Raw genomic sequence first — 18409 nt, forward strand, 5'->3', positions numbered from 1 at the left:
GGAGGAAACCCATTTCGGCCGCTTGTATCCGTGATCTCGTTCTTTCGGTCATGACCCAAAGCTCATGACCATAGATGAGGGTGGGAACGTAGATCGACCGGTAAATCAAGAGCTTTGCTTTTTGACTCAGCTCTCTCTTCACCACGACGGACCGGTACAACGCCGGTTTCACGGCAGACGCTGCCCCAATCCGCCTGTTGATCTCCCGCTACCTTCTTCCCTCCTTCGTGAACAAGATCCCCAGATACTTAAACTCCTTCACTTGAGGCAGGACGACCCCCCCTGACCCGGAGAAGGCACTCTATCCTTTTCCGGCTCAAGACCATGGCCTCGGATTTGGAGGCACTGAGCCTCAACAAAAGTGTGGCTTTAAAAAAAAGCCATTGTTGAAGGAAAGCAAATGTGGAAGACGATGTTCTGGTCAGATAAAACTAAAATTGAACTCAGATGGAACAGCACAGTTGGTCAGAGTTGGAGGAGAAATGAGCTAAACACAGACCAACCCTAGAAGAGCAATAGAGTACTATATGCTGCAAAGGATGTTTTAAAATGGTCCAGTCAAAGTCCACACATTAATCTAATTGAGACAACAGACAATGACATTGGTGCTTGTGCTGGGTTGCATGAAAGCACAAAACAGGGCAAAATTGGACACGAATAAGTCCCAATGCCGGCAAAACTGGTACAACGGTATCTGAAAAATATTTTTGTTCACTAACATTCTCTATAAACATTTTTCAGTATTAGTAAAAAAAAAAGGTATAATTTTTCTTTCACTTTGCAAATATTCACTACTTTGTGTTGGTCTATCACATAAAATCCCAGATCTAATCTAAAAGAGTGTAAGAGGTATGAATACTTTGCACAGCACTGTGTATGACAGCAGAAACAGCATTAGCCATCACAAACAGCCCTTGAACACATGAGAGGTTTCTTAAACGGACAGTGTTGCAGAGTTGTGTTTAACAGACAAACAGTACCAGCTTGGTGGATGTGGACGGTCTGGAGGTGCTTCTCTCAGGGGAAACCTTTACTATTGAACCTTTTGAAGGTTGAACCTTTGCTTTTGCAGCTTTTGTGGACTCACAAAGGCTTCCTTTCTTTGAGGGCAAGCAGATAATGTCCAGGCCTGGCACTTCATCGTCCTCCGAAGAGGTGGACACAGAGTCATTTTCAGTCTCACTTTCTTCTTCTGAAAAAAGATAATAATCAGCAATAGGACGCCTACACTGCAAAAACACAAAATCTTATCAAGTATCTTTGTTCTAGTTTTTAGTAAAAATATCTTACTACACTTGAAATTAGACAAAACTGACTTTCCAGCAAGATACGAGCCTTAATTATTAAGATGAAGCCTTAATATTGACCAAAAGTACTAGTTCCACCAGCAGATGTTATATAGTGAAATAATCTGCCAGCAGAACTAGTAAATTTGATCAATATTAAGAAATTACTGACTTCAAACAAGCTCTTATGTCTTGACAGAAAGTTTATTGTAAGTTAGTTTTGTCTTATGTCAAGTGTACTAAGGTATCTGCACTAGAAACTAGACCAGAAATACTAATAATTTTGTGTTTTTGCAGTGTAATTTTCATACCAAGCTAATTGAGAACATAAAAGTTCCCTGCATGTGATATGATAGTTACATTTCATATTTTATTTGAGCAAGTAGTAAGGTCAGCTTTTTAACTGTAAGTATAGCCAAGCAAATCAGTCATAATTTTTGCTATGATATGTTTCAAGTTTTTAATTGTTTTCATTTTTTTTTTTAAAAAGAGGAAAAATACAAATCAACAGAAGGATTTAGTTCAACAAAATTGTTTATATTATTATGAACCTTAAAGGTTTAGGATTATGACTGAAATTTCTGATTATGAATTTGAGAATGTATGCTCAGCTGATTGCTTAACACTTATGAAGACTTCAAAATTAATTGTGCTCCAGAATTATTTCATCTTCCACACACTAAAAATACACTAATAAACATGTTTTGTCCAGTCTGTTCCAATCAACAACATTTACCGAATGTGAGTTACTGAAAGATTTTGATCATAGCTTGGAAAGAACAACATTTGAATTCACCATTATTACCGTCTTCGTTTCCCACATAGTGTTTCATCATCTCCAACACGTTGCTCGGGCCCAAAGGCACAGTTGTGTCACCCTGTTGGGAAAGTCTCCCATAAGACCTCTTTGCGTCGGTCACTTAAAGTTCAGAAATGCAGAAGAGGAGCCGGTGCCCTACGGTAATCCAGGGATGCTCTAGCAGTTGATGAGCAGACATGCGGTAAGCAGGGTCAGCCTTCAGAAGGCAAGTCAGTAGATATTTTCCTGTTGAGACAGAAACCAGTTGGTACTGTTGAACCTTTGCTAACAGTGAGGTATAAGATGAAATTTCACCTCCATCACTAACTGTGGCCCAAATGGGTTGAATAAATTTTACTTCCTTGCGCATAATTTTCCTGAGCAGTCTCTCCTTTGATTTGGAATGAAATGGAGGCTCTCCACAAAGCCTACATGGAGACATATTTCAGCCATGTCTTCTTCTAATTCATGGTGATTAGGAAGTAGTTGAAGTGCGCCTACTTACAGCATAAACATAATGACTCCGATGCTCCAAACATCACACCAATGGCTGTAACCGCGGCCACTCATCATTTCAGGGGCTGAAAATCACACACGAATGGCTTTTTTTTTTTTTTTTTTTCAGTTACAGAAACCTTGGGACCAAAACATACACATTAAAACACTTCTGGGTAGCAATGATGCTTTGTAGCTGCTTCTAGAAAACATACAAAGCTGTAGTTCTAGACGCGTGATGTTGTGAAACTACAACAGAATTGCAGAATTTGACAAATCAGATGAAGTCTGTCACCTAGGTGCATCCACTGGAATGTGGTGAAACTTGTACACTTTGTCGGACATCTCTTTTGATTTCCTTAAAAATTTGAGCGTTTTATCTTTTATACTGACATTCACAGTCAGCCTGGGACAGACTAGTGTCTGTTAAAACACTAGTAATAAATGATTACAAAGTTCAAAGCCTACAACTTAGTTTATGAAATAGGCGAACAACTCCTGTAAGTCCTGTCTGGACACAAATAGGTGGAAATCCAAAGAAAAATTATTTCAGGCCAATGTATCAACAAGTCGTATAACTTGTTGATACATTAAGCATATATACTTGCAAATAGCCATGTACAAGTAAATAAAAAAATACGACTTTGTTTCAATGTCATCCAAACAACTTTGTAAAAAAGTCTTTAGCAGTAGTTGTATATATTCAACATAATTTATTGAGCATAATATGGTAAATATTAGTTATAGAGAAGATACCCATATAGAGGAGAGTCCCACAGGATTCCGTCAATACCTTCCTAATCCCAACACCGTCTGCCTTCACCGACAGTCCAAAGTCTGCCACCTAGGTGCACAACAGCACTTAAGAAAAAGGTATTTCAATAAATGTCTCAGGTCTCTTGTTTTGGTACTACAGCATGCAGAACTTATAAATAAACTACACTCAAACACACTTCTTATTCTTAATGTGTTTATAATTGTGTACGTGAGCAGAAAAAATAGACTAAGAAACTACCTCTTCTTTGCCTCAGCTATCAACTGTATGTTTTATGAGTTCAGACAAAAATAACGTTACCGTATTTTCCGCACTATAAGGCGCACCGGATTATAAGGCGCACCTTAAACAAATGGCCTATTTTAAAGGTTTTTCATATATAAGGCGCACCACATTATAAGGCGCATGGAATAGACGCTTCATTTTGGGTTGCCGTACTCTATTATTACACATCTACATTTGTAAAGAAGTGGTCCCCGAGTACTTTATATAGTAGGCTGCCCCAGTCATTGTTTCACTCACGGTGTTGGTGTTGCGATATTGTGCCCAACTGCTTTCTGGGTAACACAGACCAACCGACACGCTGCCGCCGCAGTCTCTGTCTCTCACCCCCCCAAACTTTATTAACAAACCAGCGTTCGGACAACTATCCCAGCATGCACCGCGCACTTCTTCTACGGGGGAAAATGAAGTCGGCGGCTGCTTACCGTAGTTGCTAGACTTGTTGTGGCTCAATATTGGCCCATATATAAGGCGCACCGGATTATAAGGTGCACTGTCGGCTTTTGAGGAAATTGAAGGTTTTTAGGTGCGCCTTATAGTGCGGAAAATACGGTATTTGATGATTATGTGATGGGAAACAACTTAATCTTTGCGAGAATATGGGTATCAAAAAAGACATGAAATCAGGCCTTTACCGATATTAAGATTAGTTAAAGAAGCTTTCTTTAAATTCATGGAGAGAAAGAAAACCGTGATGAAACATTTAATTACATGTTTATATCAAAACTTTACCTTAATGTCAAAGCAGTTCTCATTATCATCAAGAGAATTCTTCACAAGAATGTTTTCAAGTTTCAGGTCCCGGTGCACTATATCTGCAAAGGAAAACTAAAGATTAGAAAGAAGAAACCTCTTTTTATTCAATGTTAACCTTATTTACTTATTGTACCACTCTAATGCAAATACTTAGCATGAATAATAAATTCAAAAAACATGTAAAACAGAAAAAAATCTAATAACTTGTAGGTGTTCTGATCAATATTTTTCACCACTTTCTAAATTGCTTCGAGACAGCTACACTTGTATGTATGTGTATTTTTTAAAGGTGTATGTTAAAATGTATTATTTATAAAGTTAGTGAATGAGAACAATATTTTTAATACAGAGGTGGTAGATGTGACCAGTTCTGGCTTAGTTCAAAAATCAGAGAAAACCAAATCAACACTTAAGAATATTCAAAACTTTGATAAGTCATTTACAAATAAGGGATTTGGTTCAAAGCTACCAACCAACATAAGTACAAATATCAGTGAAGGCGAGAAAAGTCAGCCATGAAGACAAGGAACAGGGACCAGGAGAATAGAAAGTAGTCACTTACAACAACGGAAAGATTTAATCATAAGGTAAAACATTTTCTTTTCTTTTCGCATTATTATGCCACATGGCTAAAGACACTAATTCTCAAGCCTTTCTTAACGAGGAACGAAGGACCTCTATATGTAGTCAGAAACCGAGGCTGACTGTGTCTCTGGAAAGTTGAAGGAACCCACAAGAAAAACCAACTTTGCTTCACATAAAGTGAACGGACATCTGATCCAAACATAGAAACTCACTTGTATTGTTCTGGTTAAAAACTAAAGGACCCAAATGTCTCCCAAATTGACTAATTTCAAATTAAGCATAACATTTTCATTAATCAACATAAGTACTTCTTATAATTAATTTTCTATAAAATACGTCATTAGAGCTCACTGCCTTTAATAGAAACATCTTGGACCTGAACCTTTCAGATTGATTATTGTTAGACTTGTGGCTATAAGTTTAATTTATGAGATAATGAGGTAGCCTTCTCAACTACTTTATTTCATATTTAACTGATTATTATCGTTCGCTATAAGGACTAGTTTCTTATATTTCTGGTGGTTTTCGAATACCAACTAAACAAATGGCATGATCAAAATACACTTTGCATTTTCTGTCTATTACATTATCTGGCTAAGCCTCGCCTATAAACTATATTCACACACCACTGTTGGTCTGCTAAATATACATCACCTCTTTTATGAAGGTAGACAACTGCATCAGCTAAACAATATATAATTTTTCTCGTTTCATCCTCTGTAAAGAATTTTTTTTGATGGAGCTGCTGCTTCAGGGTGCCCCCTCTGCAGAGCTCAGTGACCAGACAAATCTTCTGGGAACAAAATGGGAAACGAGGTCATTTCAGTTCAGCAAGACGTAGTAGTAAAAGAGAAGCATTATCAATCGTACATTTGACGAGATGTTGAGATTGAGACCCAAGGAAAAGCAATCATTACCGTAGGTGTATTGTAAGTTACTTCAAGATGTATTATGTGGGCGTGGTCTACTTGCTTCAGGATGTTTATTTCGTTATCCAACATCTTAAACTTTGAACTTCCTGCCTGTGACAAAAGTTGTGACAGAATAAAAAAAGTATAGAAGAATTGATTGCTCTTGTTATATGGGCTTCTCTAACAAGTGTAACTTTTTAATCAGAAAACGCTGGGCTCACCGCTGGTTTGCGAACCTCCTTTATCGCCCATTGTGTTTGTGTCGCGATGTGAGTGGCTTCATAAACAATTCCAAAACTTCCTTGACCCAATGTCTTTTCAAATTCATAAATTTTCTGAGTGGAATAAAAAAAAAAAGGAAAACATTAATGCATTTGTAGCAAACTGTCAATAGCTCAGTCTGTGATTAGGACTCTGCAAACCAAACACTTTCACCTTAACTTTGATGCATGGCCTAATTTGAGGTGATCCAAAAAAGCATACCAGATTTCTAGTCTCTAGAGCTGCAGAATATAGTATTTTTAATCAACTCACAAATGATTAAGTTGCTGCTGCAGTTCATTCAATCTCAGGTCTAATTAACTTGATTATTATCTGTGTGCATGCAAGACTGAGCACTGGCTGCTTTGCATGTGGCAAACAGAGCGGTCAAATTCCCCAAAGAAAGAGGCCTCGGCAAAAGAAAGTAGAGATTGAACTTCATCTGGAGCAATTCGAGTTAATTGTTTCAGTGACACAAACACACACACACAACCATTAGAGCCGCACAATATGTCACACATTTATCGTCATTGCGGTATCAGTGCATGAAATATCAGCATTGCAAAAACTAATTGGTTCATAATAAATTTTCCTATTTCATACCATACATTCATGCCGAAAATATAACCAGTAATTTGTTTAGTAGCATTTATTGTTTAACACAGCAAAATAAGATATTCTGCAGAAGTCAAAAAGAAAAGATATTGCACGTTTTTCAATAAAAAGACTTTCCTGAAATGAAAATAACTAATTTCATTTTCTTTCAGTACTTGATTAGACTCCCAGCTATCAAAGGTTTATGTTTGCAAAGGACTCAAAGCACAAAGGCTTCAACACTAAAAATTCCAAATTGGATTAATTATCACAAATCATATTGTCATTGCAATGTGGCCTGCAGTATCACATGTCACATTTTTTCCATACATCATGCAGCTCTTACCATGTCATTAAGACTTGTAAACAAAATTTCTCCTTACCCAGAGTTCTGAATCCGCTTGTAGGCGTATAACAGGAACCTCCCTGTTAGATGTAGCACCAGGGGTCGCTGTCGACTGATGATTCATGCCTTCCTTAATAACATCTGCTTAGATCCTACATTAAAAAAAAGAAGGTATGAAGTAAAATGTTATGTTAAAAGACTAAATTCAATGGTTTTAAAAACACAATGGATAACTGTTTAAATAACTGTGTTTTCAAATTTAATCAAAAGCCAACAGCAGCATGACTGGACAACATCCAAGAAATGTCATCTTTAGTCTTCATTTCTCTAAAAACCCGACTGTTGCGTCTGCTTAAGCCTATATTCACTTTAAGCACAATTTAGCCAGTTTGAAAAACAGTCTCTGAAGCCAAATTAAATGTAAAGCAATTATCAAGTGACGACTAGGAGCGATGAAGTGGATCCACCACACGCATAGCAATTAATTATTAACAAGGAAGCAGTGTCTTTAACCTCCTCACTCCGACGCATTATTTTAGCCCTGACAGGGCTCTCATAACAGGCCTGTCTCTCCCATTATTTTATGTCTATTTTCCAATCAAAATGATTGTGACAGCCTCTGGAAATTCCAATCATCTCAATCAGAGCTCATTTGTGGAAGACAGAGGCATGTGATGAGTGTATCACTGAGAAACCGAAGTGACTGCAACAGGGTCTTGTGTGTCTCAGGTATCTTCTGAGACAGAGGTGCCTGGTCCTTGCCCACCCTAATCTCTGATGCAAAGGAAAGTTGACACCAAGGTCAAATTAGGGTGAGAAGTTGGACCTTAAAAGGGGTCACAAATTGCTTTAAGTCTCAAGTGCCTAGCTGCAATCTTCAGACCTGTCTCCCAGTAGCTGCAGCTCAAACTACAGGTTAAAAATGCAAAACTAATTACTTACTTGGCTTTTTTTTGTTGTTGTTCTTGTGTGTAATATCAGCATGAACTTTCAACATTTGCAAGAAAGCTTACGTCCAACCATAATCTAAAAATCATACTGACCAAAACGGCTATTTTTATTTTATCTGTCATGATTTGGAGTAAAAGACACAAATCCAGTGGACTATTATCTATAACGAATGCAAGTACTCTGCAAAGATAAAAGTTTTCACACTATTTAAGTAAAGTTGGTAAAAGAAACACTAAAGAATTGTTGATAAAGAAACAAAGACACAATCAGTGATATGCAAGGTTTCAATAAAAGAGCATTTTGGATGACCAGATTGCTAAATGTACAAGTGGGATTTAGACCACTCAGCAGTCATGGTTAAGAACTATGCCCCAGAGCCACATGTGGACCTAAATGCTTCCCATTAAGAATGCACTTTGTACTCATATTGTGAGATTTAAAACACTCCCAGAAGGACCAAATCCAAGGACCCTGTTTCACTTCATTAAGTCAGCACTGCCGAATTCTTTGTGTGCCCTTCCTTTCCGTCATTTACGTAAAAAGAAAATGAGCCTATTTAAAAAAAACTACAGAACTTGGTCATATATTGATGACATAGACGACAAAGATTAGCAAAACATTTAAACCACAATAGATTGTCTTCACTCTCGCTCGCAATTAGAGACAAGTAAACACGAGTACACACCTTAAGCCCAGGAGACACACACTGCCGTCAACCTTTTACACTGTGTTCACCTCATCTCCAGTTTCAACAGGAAGTAATTAGAGCCGACAGACCATCACAGGTCAAGTCCATACTTCCCTTACCTCTCCCGTCATTTAAGGGTGAAATTTCCACCTTTTTTTCATTAGCACAAAATGAACATGCACAATGGTTGCAAAGAGCAAGTTCTTTAATAAACTATAGACATTTTCCAACAAAAAACAAAACATGATCACAAGGAATAGATGACTCTAATTTTTGTAAGTTTTCTCTCTTCAGATCTGCTTGTGTTTCATTTGCTGAAGGTAATGTATATTTATCCTGCCTCACACCCTCAGTGTCAGTAGCACTGCAACAGGGACTCCAAAAGCCAAAGTCAAACCGTACAATTCTCATTGCCAATGGATTGTTGTAGAGTGCACAGCACACAAGGAGGTTATGCCCCATATGGGTGCTCGTCCATACAGTATGGTTCTTGTAGGAAATCTGATGCAGATACAGGGTTCAGAACGAAATAAGATCTACGCGCTTGGACAAATTTTACAAAATTTTGTAGCAAAATACAATACAATGGACTTTCGAGGCATATGGTGTCAAGTAACTATTGTGCCTTCAATTGTTATAGAAATGCTGCTTACCAACTGTAACTTAAAAGAAATTTGACACCTTTTGTCTCTTTAAGAAGCTTCTGCTTTCAACATGACATTACGATTCGGCCATTATACCGTTGATAGACGTTCTTTGTAATGTCGAACTGCAAAGTATTTCGTATGAGAAGCTGCCGCTAATTTGGGACAGCTAGGTGAGGAAGGTGCGGGGGATGGGTGGTCTCTGAGGAGGAAGTTTAGCTGGGTAGTGCAGCTGAAAGAAACTTTGTGGGAGCAAGCGTTTAGGCACCTCCAAATGGCCGCTACAGGAGATTCAAGGATTCCTCAAACATGCATGAAAGAATCAAAGCAACGCTCCAGGTATGTTTTTAATCAGTGAATAACATTATAACATGATATAGAGTTGATTTCTCATAAAACCTCCTCTTTGACAAATGTTATAATGTTTGGTGCTAATGAAATCAAAATGTCAAAACAAATTTATTTCTGTGATTTTGGTTTTATGAGAGTGTTTATTTGTATTTCTGAAAATGTTTTTTTTTATTATTATTATTTGTTTAATAAAATTGTTCCTGTTTTGTTGTATGATACTTTGTACTAAAGGATCCCTGTACCAATGCTGTGACTTAATCTGTTGAGGTATGCAAGACTAAGATATACATTAAAAAGGCAGTTAAAAAATAGTTACTCTTGGCATGAGATACATTTAAATTACTGTTTTCAGGTTTGCTTCCTATGAAGACCATGAGGATTAAAGTTGTGTAATATTTTCCTGCTGTAACACAAAACTGCAAAAATATGTCCAGGAAAATCAAACAAAAACTAAATTGCTGCAAATGTAATCAAAATATGCACTATTATCTATTTTACTCAAGCCCTAATATTATATTTGACTCATGTGAAACTTAATCATTTATTGACAGCTTGGCTTTTATGACTAATGATAAACTTCACAGTCCTAATGAAGCGTGGAATTACGTTACCTGATGAGGCAAGAAATTGCATGTTTAGAATGCAAATGTCCCATCTACTTCAATAAGTTCTGGAGGGAAACCTAATATTATGCAGCAAGATTATCAGAGCTTGTGGGCTAAATATGATATACCAATAACACATCAGGATTAAGGCATTAAAGCTGCCAACTGACTCACTAAAGAGCTGTAGAAGTATATTGTAATTGACAGCAGAGAAACAATAGAGGAGATTCTTTAGGATAAAATCAGAAAAATATTGCCAGTAATATAGCATATTCAGACCACTCTCAGGTCTTTTTCAGCCTCTAAGAGGTTTTATTTCAGGATCTAATTCAGTCCCTTCTGAATAAAACCATGGCCATGGTGTAATGCCGTCACTACTGTCTTCTACCATGGAGAAGGTTTGGTGTTAAGCGAAGTGTTAATTTTTCTGCACACTTTCAAGCTTTGAAGTTTAATTTTGTTCTCTTCTTGCCACCTTTAAAAAAAGACCATATTTGTGGTGTGCAAATGTAACAGTTATCTTGTCAGATTCATCTACCTGAGCAGTAGATCTTTAATCACCTTGGGCCTCTATGCTGCTTTTCTGATTAATGCTTTTCTTGCCCAACATTTTAGTTCTGGTGAGCAGTTTGGAGTTATATTATATTCATTAAATTTTGAGATCAGGGATTAAAAATTGGTCCATAAGTTATCCAAAACTTGGCTCTATCCTTTAAAACCTGACTCTGCTTTAACTTCTCCGCAACTATATTACTGACTCTTCTGCTGTGTTCCTCTGCGCAGTCTCTAACAAACCTGAGGCCTTTATAGAACAACCAGATTAGTGAAATATGGTCATTTGTAGACACTGTCTTCAAATTATATGACCTCTGAGGGCAGTTGTTTGCACTGGATTTTAAGAAATCATCTGCCATATCAGTGTTTTGGTAATGAGTATCGGTGTAAAAATGCATGAAAATGGCCAAATACTAATAGAACTGTGCAGGAGTTTCAAATCAACTTTTTTTCTTGTTTGAATGTCTGGGGTTCCCTCCTGGAACAGAGGATGGATGGACGGATGGATGCTGTTCTTTCTAACTACACAACTTTATTTCTCTCTTTTAGATTAAAATCAAATAAAATACAAGAATGTTTGTGATTGTACACTGACAAAATATAAAACAAAGTCAAAGGTATGAGAATAGGTTGCGAAGCACTGTGTGTTTCAGTATATACATATAATGTTTTAAACTATGTGGTAGACATTTTGAATTAAAGACTAAACAAATAAAAAACATCTGTCGGTCATTTCTTAACCTTTCAGTTGTGGGATCAACTAACTTCTCAGACAAATAGCACCACTGCACTGTTTTTAGGCTCCTCTTAGAAGGATGTCAAGGGGTTAAGCTGTAATTCTGATGCAGCAAACAAGTGAATGTTGTTTCCTTATAAACAAACCATTTAAAAGCCCCCCACCCCCTGTCTTCAACGGTCAAGTATGATAAGTGTCTACTGGGGGGGAAAAAACACATGCTTTGCTATTGGGAAGCAAAAGATCAAATTCTGCCATTCGCTTAGGGCACTCCACATGTTGCTAGAAGATAAGGGCCAACAAATTCAAATTTTCCTCATTGGTTTAATCCTGGTTAAAGCTAATCTCTGCCCTTGCTGGGCTCAGCCTTGGGAAGCGAGGAGAAGAGACGGGTAAAAAAAAAAAAAAAATTTAGGCCACTGCAGAAACAAGAGCAAATCAAATTCATTTCCAAAGGTAACTTCGAGGAAAACACAGTCCATAAATAAGGCTGCAATGCGCCACAGACATTGTCCTACTAACTCAAATGATCATTTTTACGAATGGACAAAAATAGTATAGGTCTTCAAAAACTCTGAGGAGACATTTACATGTGAAGTAACTTTTAACACCTTGTGAAAATATGTTGAGGCTGTTTAAGTGTTTTTTGTGATTTACAAATGTTTTTTTTAGCAGAGTACATAACAGGGTAATGCCAAAAACAGCTTGAGCTAGCTAGTAGTAAACACTGTATTATTAGTTTAATAAAATGAGAACAACTAAAAAGAGGTTATTAATCAAACATCACTGCCGTCCAGTTTTTTGTGTCGTTAGATTTAATGGCTCTGACTTGTAGCCACTATTGTTTTGACATAAAACACTCTAAACGCTTTAGTTTTATGTTAGGTCATTCTCTATAGTTACCATGGAGACGGAATGTGAACACTCCCGGATGATTTTAGCTTTTTTAAATAAGACAAAAAAAAAACTAATTGGAACAAAAGTGACACACATAAGGAATAAGTATTTTTTTCAGTGCCAGCATAAAATTCACCAAAATGCTCTTACCTCTTAGAAGTAATCATTTTAGCTCAGCAGGTTGCTCATCAAGCAAAAACTTTTCCACCGGTGGATGACTAAGGAAAGCGAAAAGGGACAAAAGTCCTAAAGGTAATCCACTCTGCTTAATACCTTACACCTGTTAAGTTTATGCCCAAATGTTGACGTAAGAAAATTTGCTAGATTTCGAGTCATTTAGCTTAGTACAACAACTAACCTTCAACATCTAAATATGTAATCAGTTATTCTCTGTGGCGCCTGGATTTATCTTGATGTTTGTCGCCACCTGGTGGACAAATATTAGAGTAGCGCCTTAGACTGCTTGTCTGAAACAAGAAGCCAGAAGACGTTATAGTTTGGTTTCGTAAATACAAGCTTCACCGACATTGTGGGTTGTCTAATTAGAGATAAGACTTATAAGAAGAAAGATTGAGAAGCTGCAATCATATCAGACCCAGTGTTATGAGATTTGTGTGACTTCGGGTCTTTATTTCTAGGATTATTTATTTCTGGTTATTTAATGTATTTAATTTACTGGTTATTTCATTTACTACATTTAAATTATCCATCTAAGGGTTTTTTTTCACACACCAACGCAATTTGTTGCATAGTCAAACTATTTATATCACAAATTTTTAAATGTATTTTGTGATTGCATAAGTTACCATTTTTAGACCACGTATGATAAATTTTATTGTTATTATAATTTATTTATTTGCACAAGCAATAAGAACAATATGACAGAATAAAAAGCAGCTGTGCAGGATAGGTTAAAAAGACCCAACAATCAACGTCCCCTATGAGATTGGAGAATTCATAGCAAGCAGGAATAAATAAGTCAAACATAACATATCTATAAGAAACAACATAGTTTACAGAAGAAAGTGATTTTAATTATCAAACTACATTAGATTGATCTTTTATATTTCACATTTCACATCAGATTGTAAACCCACTTTTGGATTTAAGTTTCTTTCATTCTGCACTGAAAAGAGAAAAGATAAATGTCAGTTTGTAGCAAGGTTAAACTACCCAGAAACCCAATAAAAATGCATTTAAGGTTAACACAAGTCCAGCTTTGTTCAGAGACATAAACAGCATTCCTTGTGACATGACTTCAACAGCAATTAGAAACTAAAACCACTGATTTCTCCCATCAGACAGGCTTTTACCTTTTACCAAAACCATTATTGATTAGTTTGGCCATCGACTTGGCGCCACTGTTTTGTCTGCCACAAGTGGAGTGTTTCAGGCACTCCATCACATGACAAATGAGGTTTGTCAGGAGGCTGTAAGTTGTAAGGTGCTTGTCTGCAACAAACGTCTCCAGGAAGAGAAGCAGAACAGAGAAGCTCACATCTTTGTTTTTTTCTTCTTTTTTTTTTTTTTTTTGTTCAAGAAAGAAGATCGTATACTTCCCCCTGCCTGTCATAAAACTGTGAAGCTGAGTGGTACATGAACTGCTGCATTATTCTAGCAGTTCAAATTCATGACAGCAGTTAACTGTGTAAACTATCTAAAATATTCCCTGCAGAAAGTTGTTCTGACAACATAGCACTGACAGTCTGACACAGAATGGAATAAAATGCATCTATTTTAACCTCAAAACTGATTTTTTTTTTTTTTTTTTTTTTTACAACATTTAACAAACACTTATTCCCCAGCTATCTAGGTGCAAACAAGGATTGTACAAAGGCGTTGACTCCCTGTCCTTTTTGTTATGATGAGATTGGGCTTGAGGTCTAAACTGGACCCAGCCACCAAGATTGATGTGAATCAATCTTTTTGATTCATATCTACATTTGCTTAAACACCCACGTAGCAAGTCTATAGTTTTGTAGTCACCAAAGTGTAGCATAAACTATACAGTTAAAACCAGCAACATGTCAAAAATGCTGCCTCCTTGCATAAAAACAACATAAAAAAAAATTATGTTGGACCTGCAAAAGTGTGGTTCATGTTTGGATGTCATGCCCGTAAGTTCAAACAGTTTCCAGGAAAACAGCAGTGGTAAGAACTACTTAAGAGGATGACCTAATCCACAGTGAAATGTATGTCGGATGACAAAGAAACCCTTACTTTAAAATAAACAGAAAATAGACAATAAAATTTTCAGATGCACTCAGAGAGAATGACTTCATTTTTTTGAGACATGTCCTGTAGTCTTTATGAAGCTAATATAGAGGAGTTTAGCCATAATGACCATCTTGAAATCTGGAGACAAGAAAACACTTTGAAATAATTATGCTCTGTGTCTTTGACTGCAGGAGACAATGGGGCACTTCACAAAATGTTTGGCAGAGAGAAGAAAGAACTTCATGTGGAAATGTTGATGCAAAGTCCCAAACATTTAAACATTAAGCGGAAGCTTGGGCGCAATTGTCTGCTCTCTATTTGACCACAGAGTTAAACTAAGCTTTATAGAAGTCTGCTTCATTTAAAATGTGATCCGTTAACTGCACAGTTTTTCACCCTGGTTCTTCTGCACACATTTTTCTCAGGATAAGAGATACTGCTGCTTGAAGCTGAAATATGTAACGTTTATGAAAATATGTTTTTCTTCTTAAAACTTTCACGACATAGTATATAATGACACAGATAATCTGTGTGAAAAGTCAAGGTCCTCTACCTCCTCCCTGTGGTCCTACCGCCATCTGCAGAAATCCAATGCTCCCTTTCAGAAACAGCCAATCAGAGCAAAGTGGAGGGTCTTAGCGCTATCTATCAAGCTTGGGCGGTTGGGCTAATTTTGTAACACAACCTTTTGATGCACTCCAATCAAAGGATTTCTGTAACTGATAATTTTACATTTCTGCACCTGTCCACAAGTAGCTTGGCCCACTCCTCATGGGCAAACTGCTCCAGCTGTTTCAGGTTTGAAGGGTATCTTCTCCAGACAGCATGTTTCAGATCCTTCCACAAATGTTCAACAGGCTTTTGATCCTAGCTCATAGATGGCCAGTTCAGAATAGTCTAATGTTTTGCTCTTAGCCACTCTCATTTGTCTTTAGCTTGTTTTTGGTCATTATACTGCGGGAAAACCCATGGCCTGCAACTGAGACCGATATTTCTGACACTAGGCAGCACATTTCTCTCAAGAATGCCTTGCTAATCTTGAGATTTCTTCTTACCCTTCCTACAGATTCAAGACATGCTGTACCAGATGTAGCAAAGCAGCCCAGAACCCCAGTGGAGTGGCCAACATTTTTCAAGGGGGCGCTGCTGCCTATTTAGGCATTTCTATCACTAACAGAAAGGTATTAACAATATTTTCCTTGTCTGTACATTGACAAATAAACAATAACTAAAGACCAGAAGAAAGAAAAGGAAAAAACATGTTTTAATACTAAGTAACACTCTGTTGTAAGGTATGTTCGAATAAAATCAATGCATAACAATGACGACCTAATTAACTATGACATATAATTGCTCAAAGAAGGCAAACAAACGTATGTTGAGTGCAGCCTGTACTATAAACACTGAGTGGCGGTAAAATGTGCACACTATTGATTGAACACCTAAATGCAACAGACTGCAAAGAAGGTTTTCTGGACTCCCATTTAACTGATAAAATGTAATTACTTTCAGGGGGGAGGGAAAAACCCTGAAAAATCCACAAGAGTAATATCCAATATATGAGATAACAGTGTTACAGTTGCATTTACGTTGCTCACTTATTAACTTGGACAGGTGGCATACTCACCTATTGATTGTATTGTTGGGGATCATTGCAGAAACCTGAAACAATACAAAGAATGTAGGAAAGATTGTCTCAGCTTAGATTTGAAATTGTAAACCCAGTACGTATCTTTATGCAGCAAACTAATGCGCAAAGAGAAGGCATCAGTTTACCAGATTGCAGTAAATCATTTAAATCCTGCAGCAGAATAACGTGCACAGCAGTCCGGCACAAACAATGGAAAAATGTATTCCTGTTCTCTGCGACAAGCAGAGGCTGCCTCCTCCTCCTCATTGACCGCACATGAACAAAAGCAAGAGACGACTTCTTCAAAGTAAAACTGGCAGATAACTTATAATCTTTTATCTCCTTGCTTTTAAAAAACCACCCAAGGCATCTGCCCACATCCAAAACCCACAACTGCATCAGTAGCTAAATACCAGTTTAAGAATAAGTCCCACAGAAAGACAATCCTTATTAGGAGTAGTTAGATGTTGCTGAATGTTAATGAATGAATATTAAGTTCTGTGTATTTCATAAAAGAAATGCAAATTATTATTAAGCATTCATATGTTGATGAAGGGTGGAAATTATTCCACACTTTGCTGATACATATCAAGTAATTTCCTTTGCTTCATTTTGTTGGAAACTTCTTATTAATTTCACTTTATCATTTTTGAAGCAATTCTTGTCAGAGGTTTTGTCAAGCAAGTAATTTCCTTTTCCATTTATGCTCACACATGATGAAAAATAATGATGCAATAAATGTACTCCAAAATGTATCAAATATGGCCGTCCCTCAACGGGTAAAGCGGTTGTCTTGTATTCAGAACGTGGCAGGCTTGATTCCAACTGTGCCCTTGGGCAAGGCATCTAACCTCAAGTTGCCTAACAATCTGCATGTTCTGGTTTGTGAGTGTGAACGGGCGAATGTGGTTCTAGTGTGAAGTGCTGTGAGTGGTCAGCATGATTAGGAAAGTGCTATTAGCTCAGTCCATTACCATTTAGAAGTTTCTGCCAGAAAATCCTTTCTGCCTGAGAGCTTTTCTGGCACAAGACATTCCAGCGCCTGATTAACGTAAGATGCTCTGTTTGACCAAAACTTTCATCTCTTTAGGAAGCAATTAATTTTGTGGCCAAACTGAAACTGAAAACCATGATGTAAAAGAATAAAAATTTATTTCAAACCAATTTCAATCAAACATAATGAGTTTCATCTCTTTATTATGTGGAAATATCTTAGAAATATATATAGTTTTTTTAAAATATTGTCCATGATGATTACATATGTGTATTTCACATCATAGCACATCATAATCAACAAGTTAGAAAGCATTCAGGTGATGCCTGTCAGATTATATGTAGCTTTTAAGAAAGTACTTAAAAAAAAAGTCAGAGACTGTTGTTTCTAATTTCATTAGACTCTTGTGCATAAGACAAAATACCGTTTTTTTTTTTGTTTGTTTTTTTACCTCTTCTCTCCAGGTACTCCAGTTTTCTTCCAAAAATTGGTCTCTGGGTGATGCCACGATTATAATGCAGGAATTTAGCAAATGTGTTTGTCAAATAATGTTTCTAAACATTTAGATTTTTCTAAAAATGCTTCAATAATTTAATTCAGTTGAATTCTGTTGGGGTGAATCACGATTTCAAGGCACTTTACAATAAAAAATTAACTTTTATTCATTTTATAAAAGTCGCTTAAGCTCCCAATTACTGTTACAATTTTGGAAGAAGAAGAAAGATGACAAAATATTTTTATTCTTGAAGCATGAATTTCTTTTCATACAATCTATAGTTTTTAATTTTATTTTTACATGTCTTTACCAGAGTTGACAATAACAGTGGATGTTTCTTTATGCTTTAATTTACTTTCTAAATATTCTACCAGGTACAAATCCTGAAGTCAGTTGCTGCTGAGGTTTAATCTCTGACAGTCTTGTGAGTTAACTCACAGTCTAATGGGAGCATTGCATCATACAAATCTAATCTCTCAAATGCTTAAAATATTTTTTGGGAAAAACAAGAGAATAAAGAAGGTAGACATTTGCAAACTTATTTGATAGCAAACT

At 36.7% G+C, this 18409-nt stretch overlaps 1 protein-coding gene across 7 annotated transcripts in view; it reads right to left on the reverse strand.

Annotated features, from left to right (window-relative positions):
• The window catches only part of stk33 (serine/threonine kinase 33), a 16791-nt gene extending 3852 nt beyond the window's left edge, over positions 1 to 12939 (reverse strand). For 2 of the 7 annotated variants that reach the window (XM_008405254.1, XM_008405252.1), the window contains exons 1-12: positions 12668 to 12869; positions 7128 to 7242; positions 6111 to 6224; positions 5896 to 6000; positions 5633 to 5771; positions 4370 to 4452; positions 3337 to 3424; positions 2591 to 2666; positions 2401 to 2513; positions 2246 to 2331; positions 2083 to 2164; positions 981 to 1192 (exon numbers count right to left, since the gene is read on the reverse strand). In XM_008405254.1, coding sequence (XP_008403476.1) covers positions 981 to 1192; positions 2083 to 2164; positions 2246 to 2331; positions 2401 to 2513; positions 2591 to 2666; positions 3337 to 3424; positions 4370 to 4452; positions 5633 to 5771; positions 5896 to 6000; positions 6111 to 6224; positions 7128 to 7214 — 1185 coding nt within the window. In that variant the 5' untranslated portion in view covers positions 7215 to 7242; positions 12668 to 12869. The other 5 variants (XM_017304016.1, XM_017304017.1, XM_008405253.1 and 2 more) reach the window with 5 other exon arrangements.
• Positions 12940 to 18409: the final 5470 nt, after the last annotated feature.

This window comes from Poecilia reticulata, linkage group LG3 (assembly GCF_000633615.1).
Source record: "Poecilia reticulata strain Guanapo linkage group LG3, Guppy_female_1.0+MT, whole genome shotgun sequence".
Lineage (NCBI taxonomy): Eukaryota > Metazoa > Chordata > Actinopteri > Cyprinodontiformes > Poeciliidae > Poecilia > Poecilia reticulata.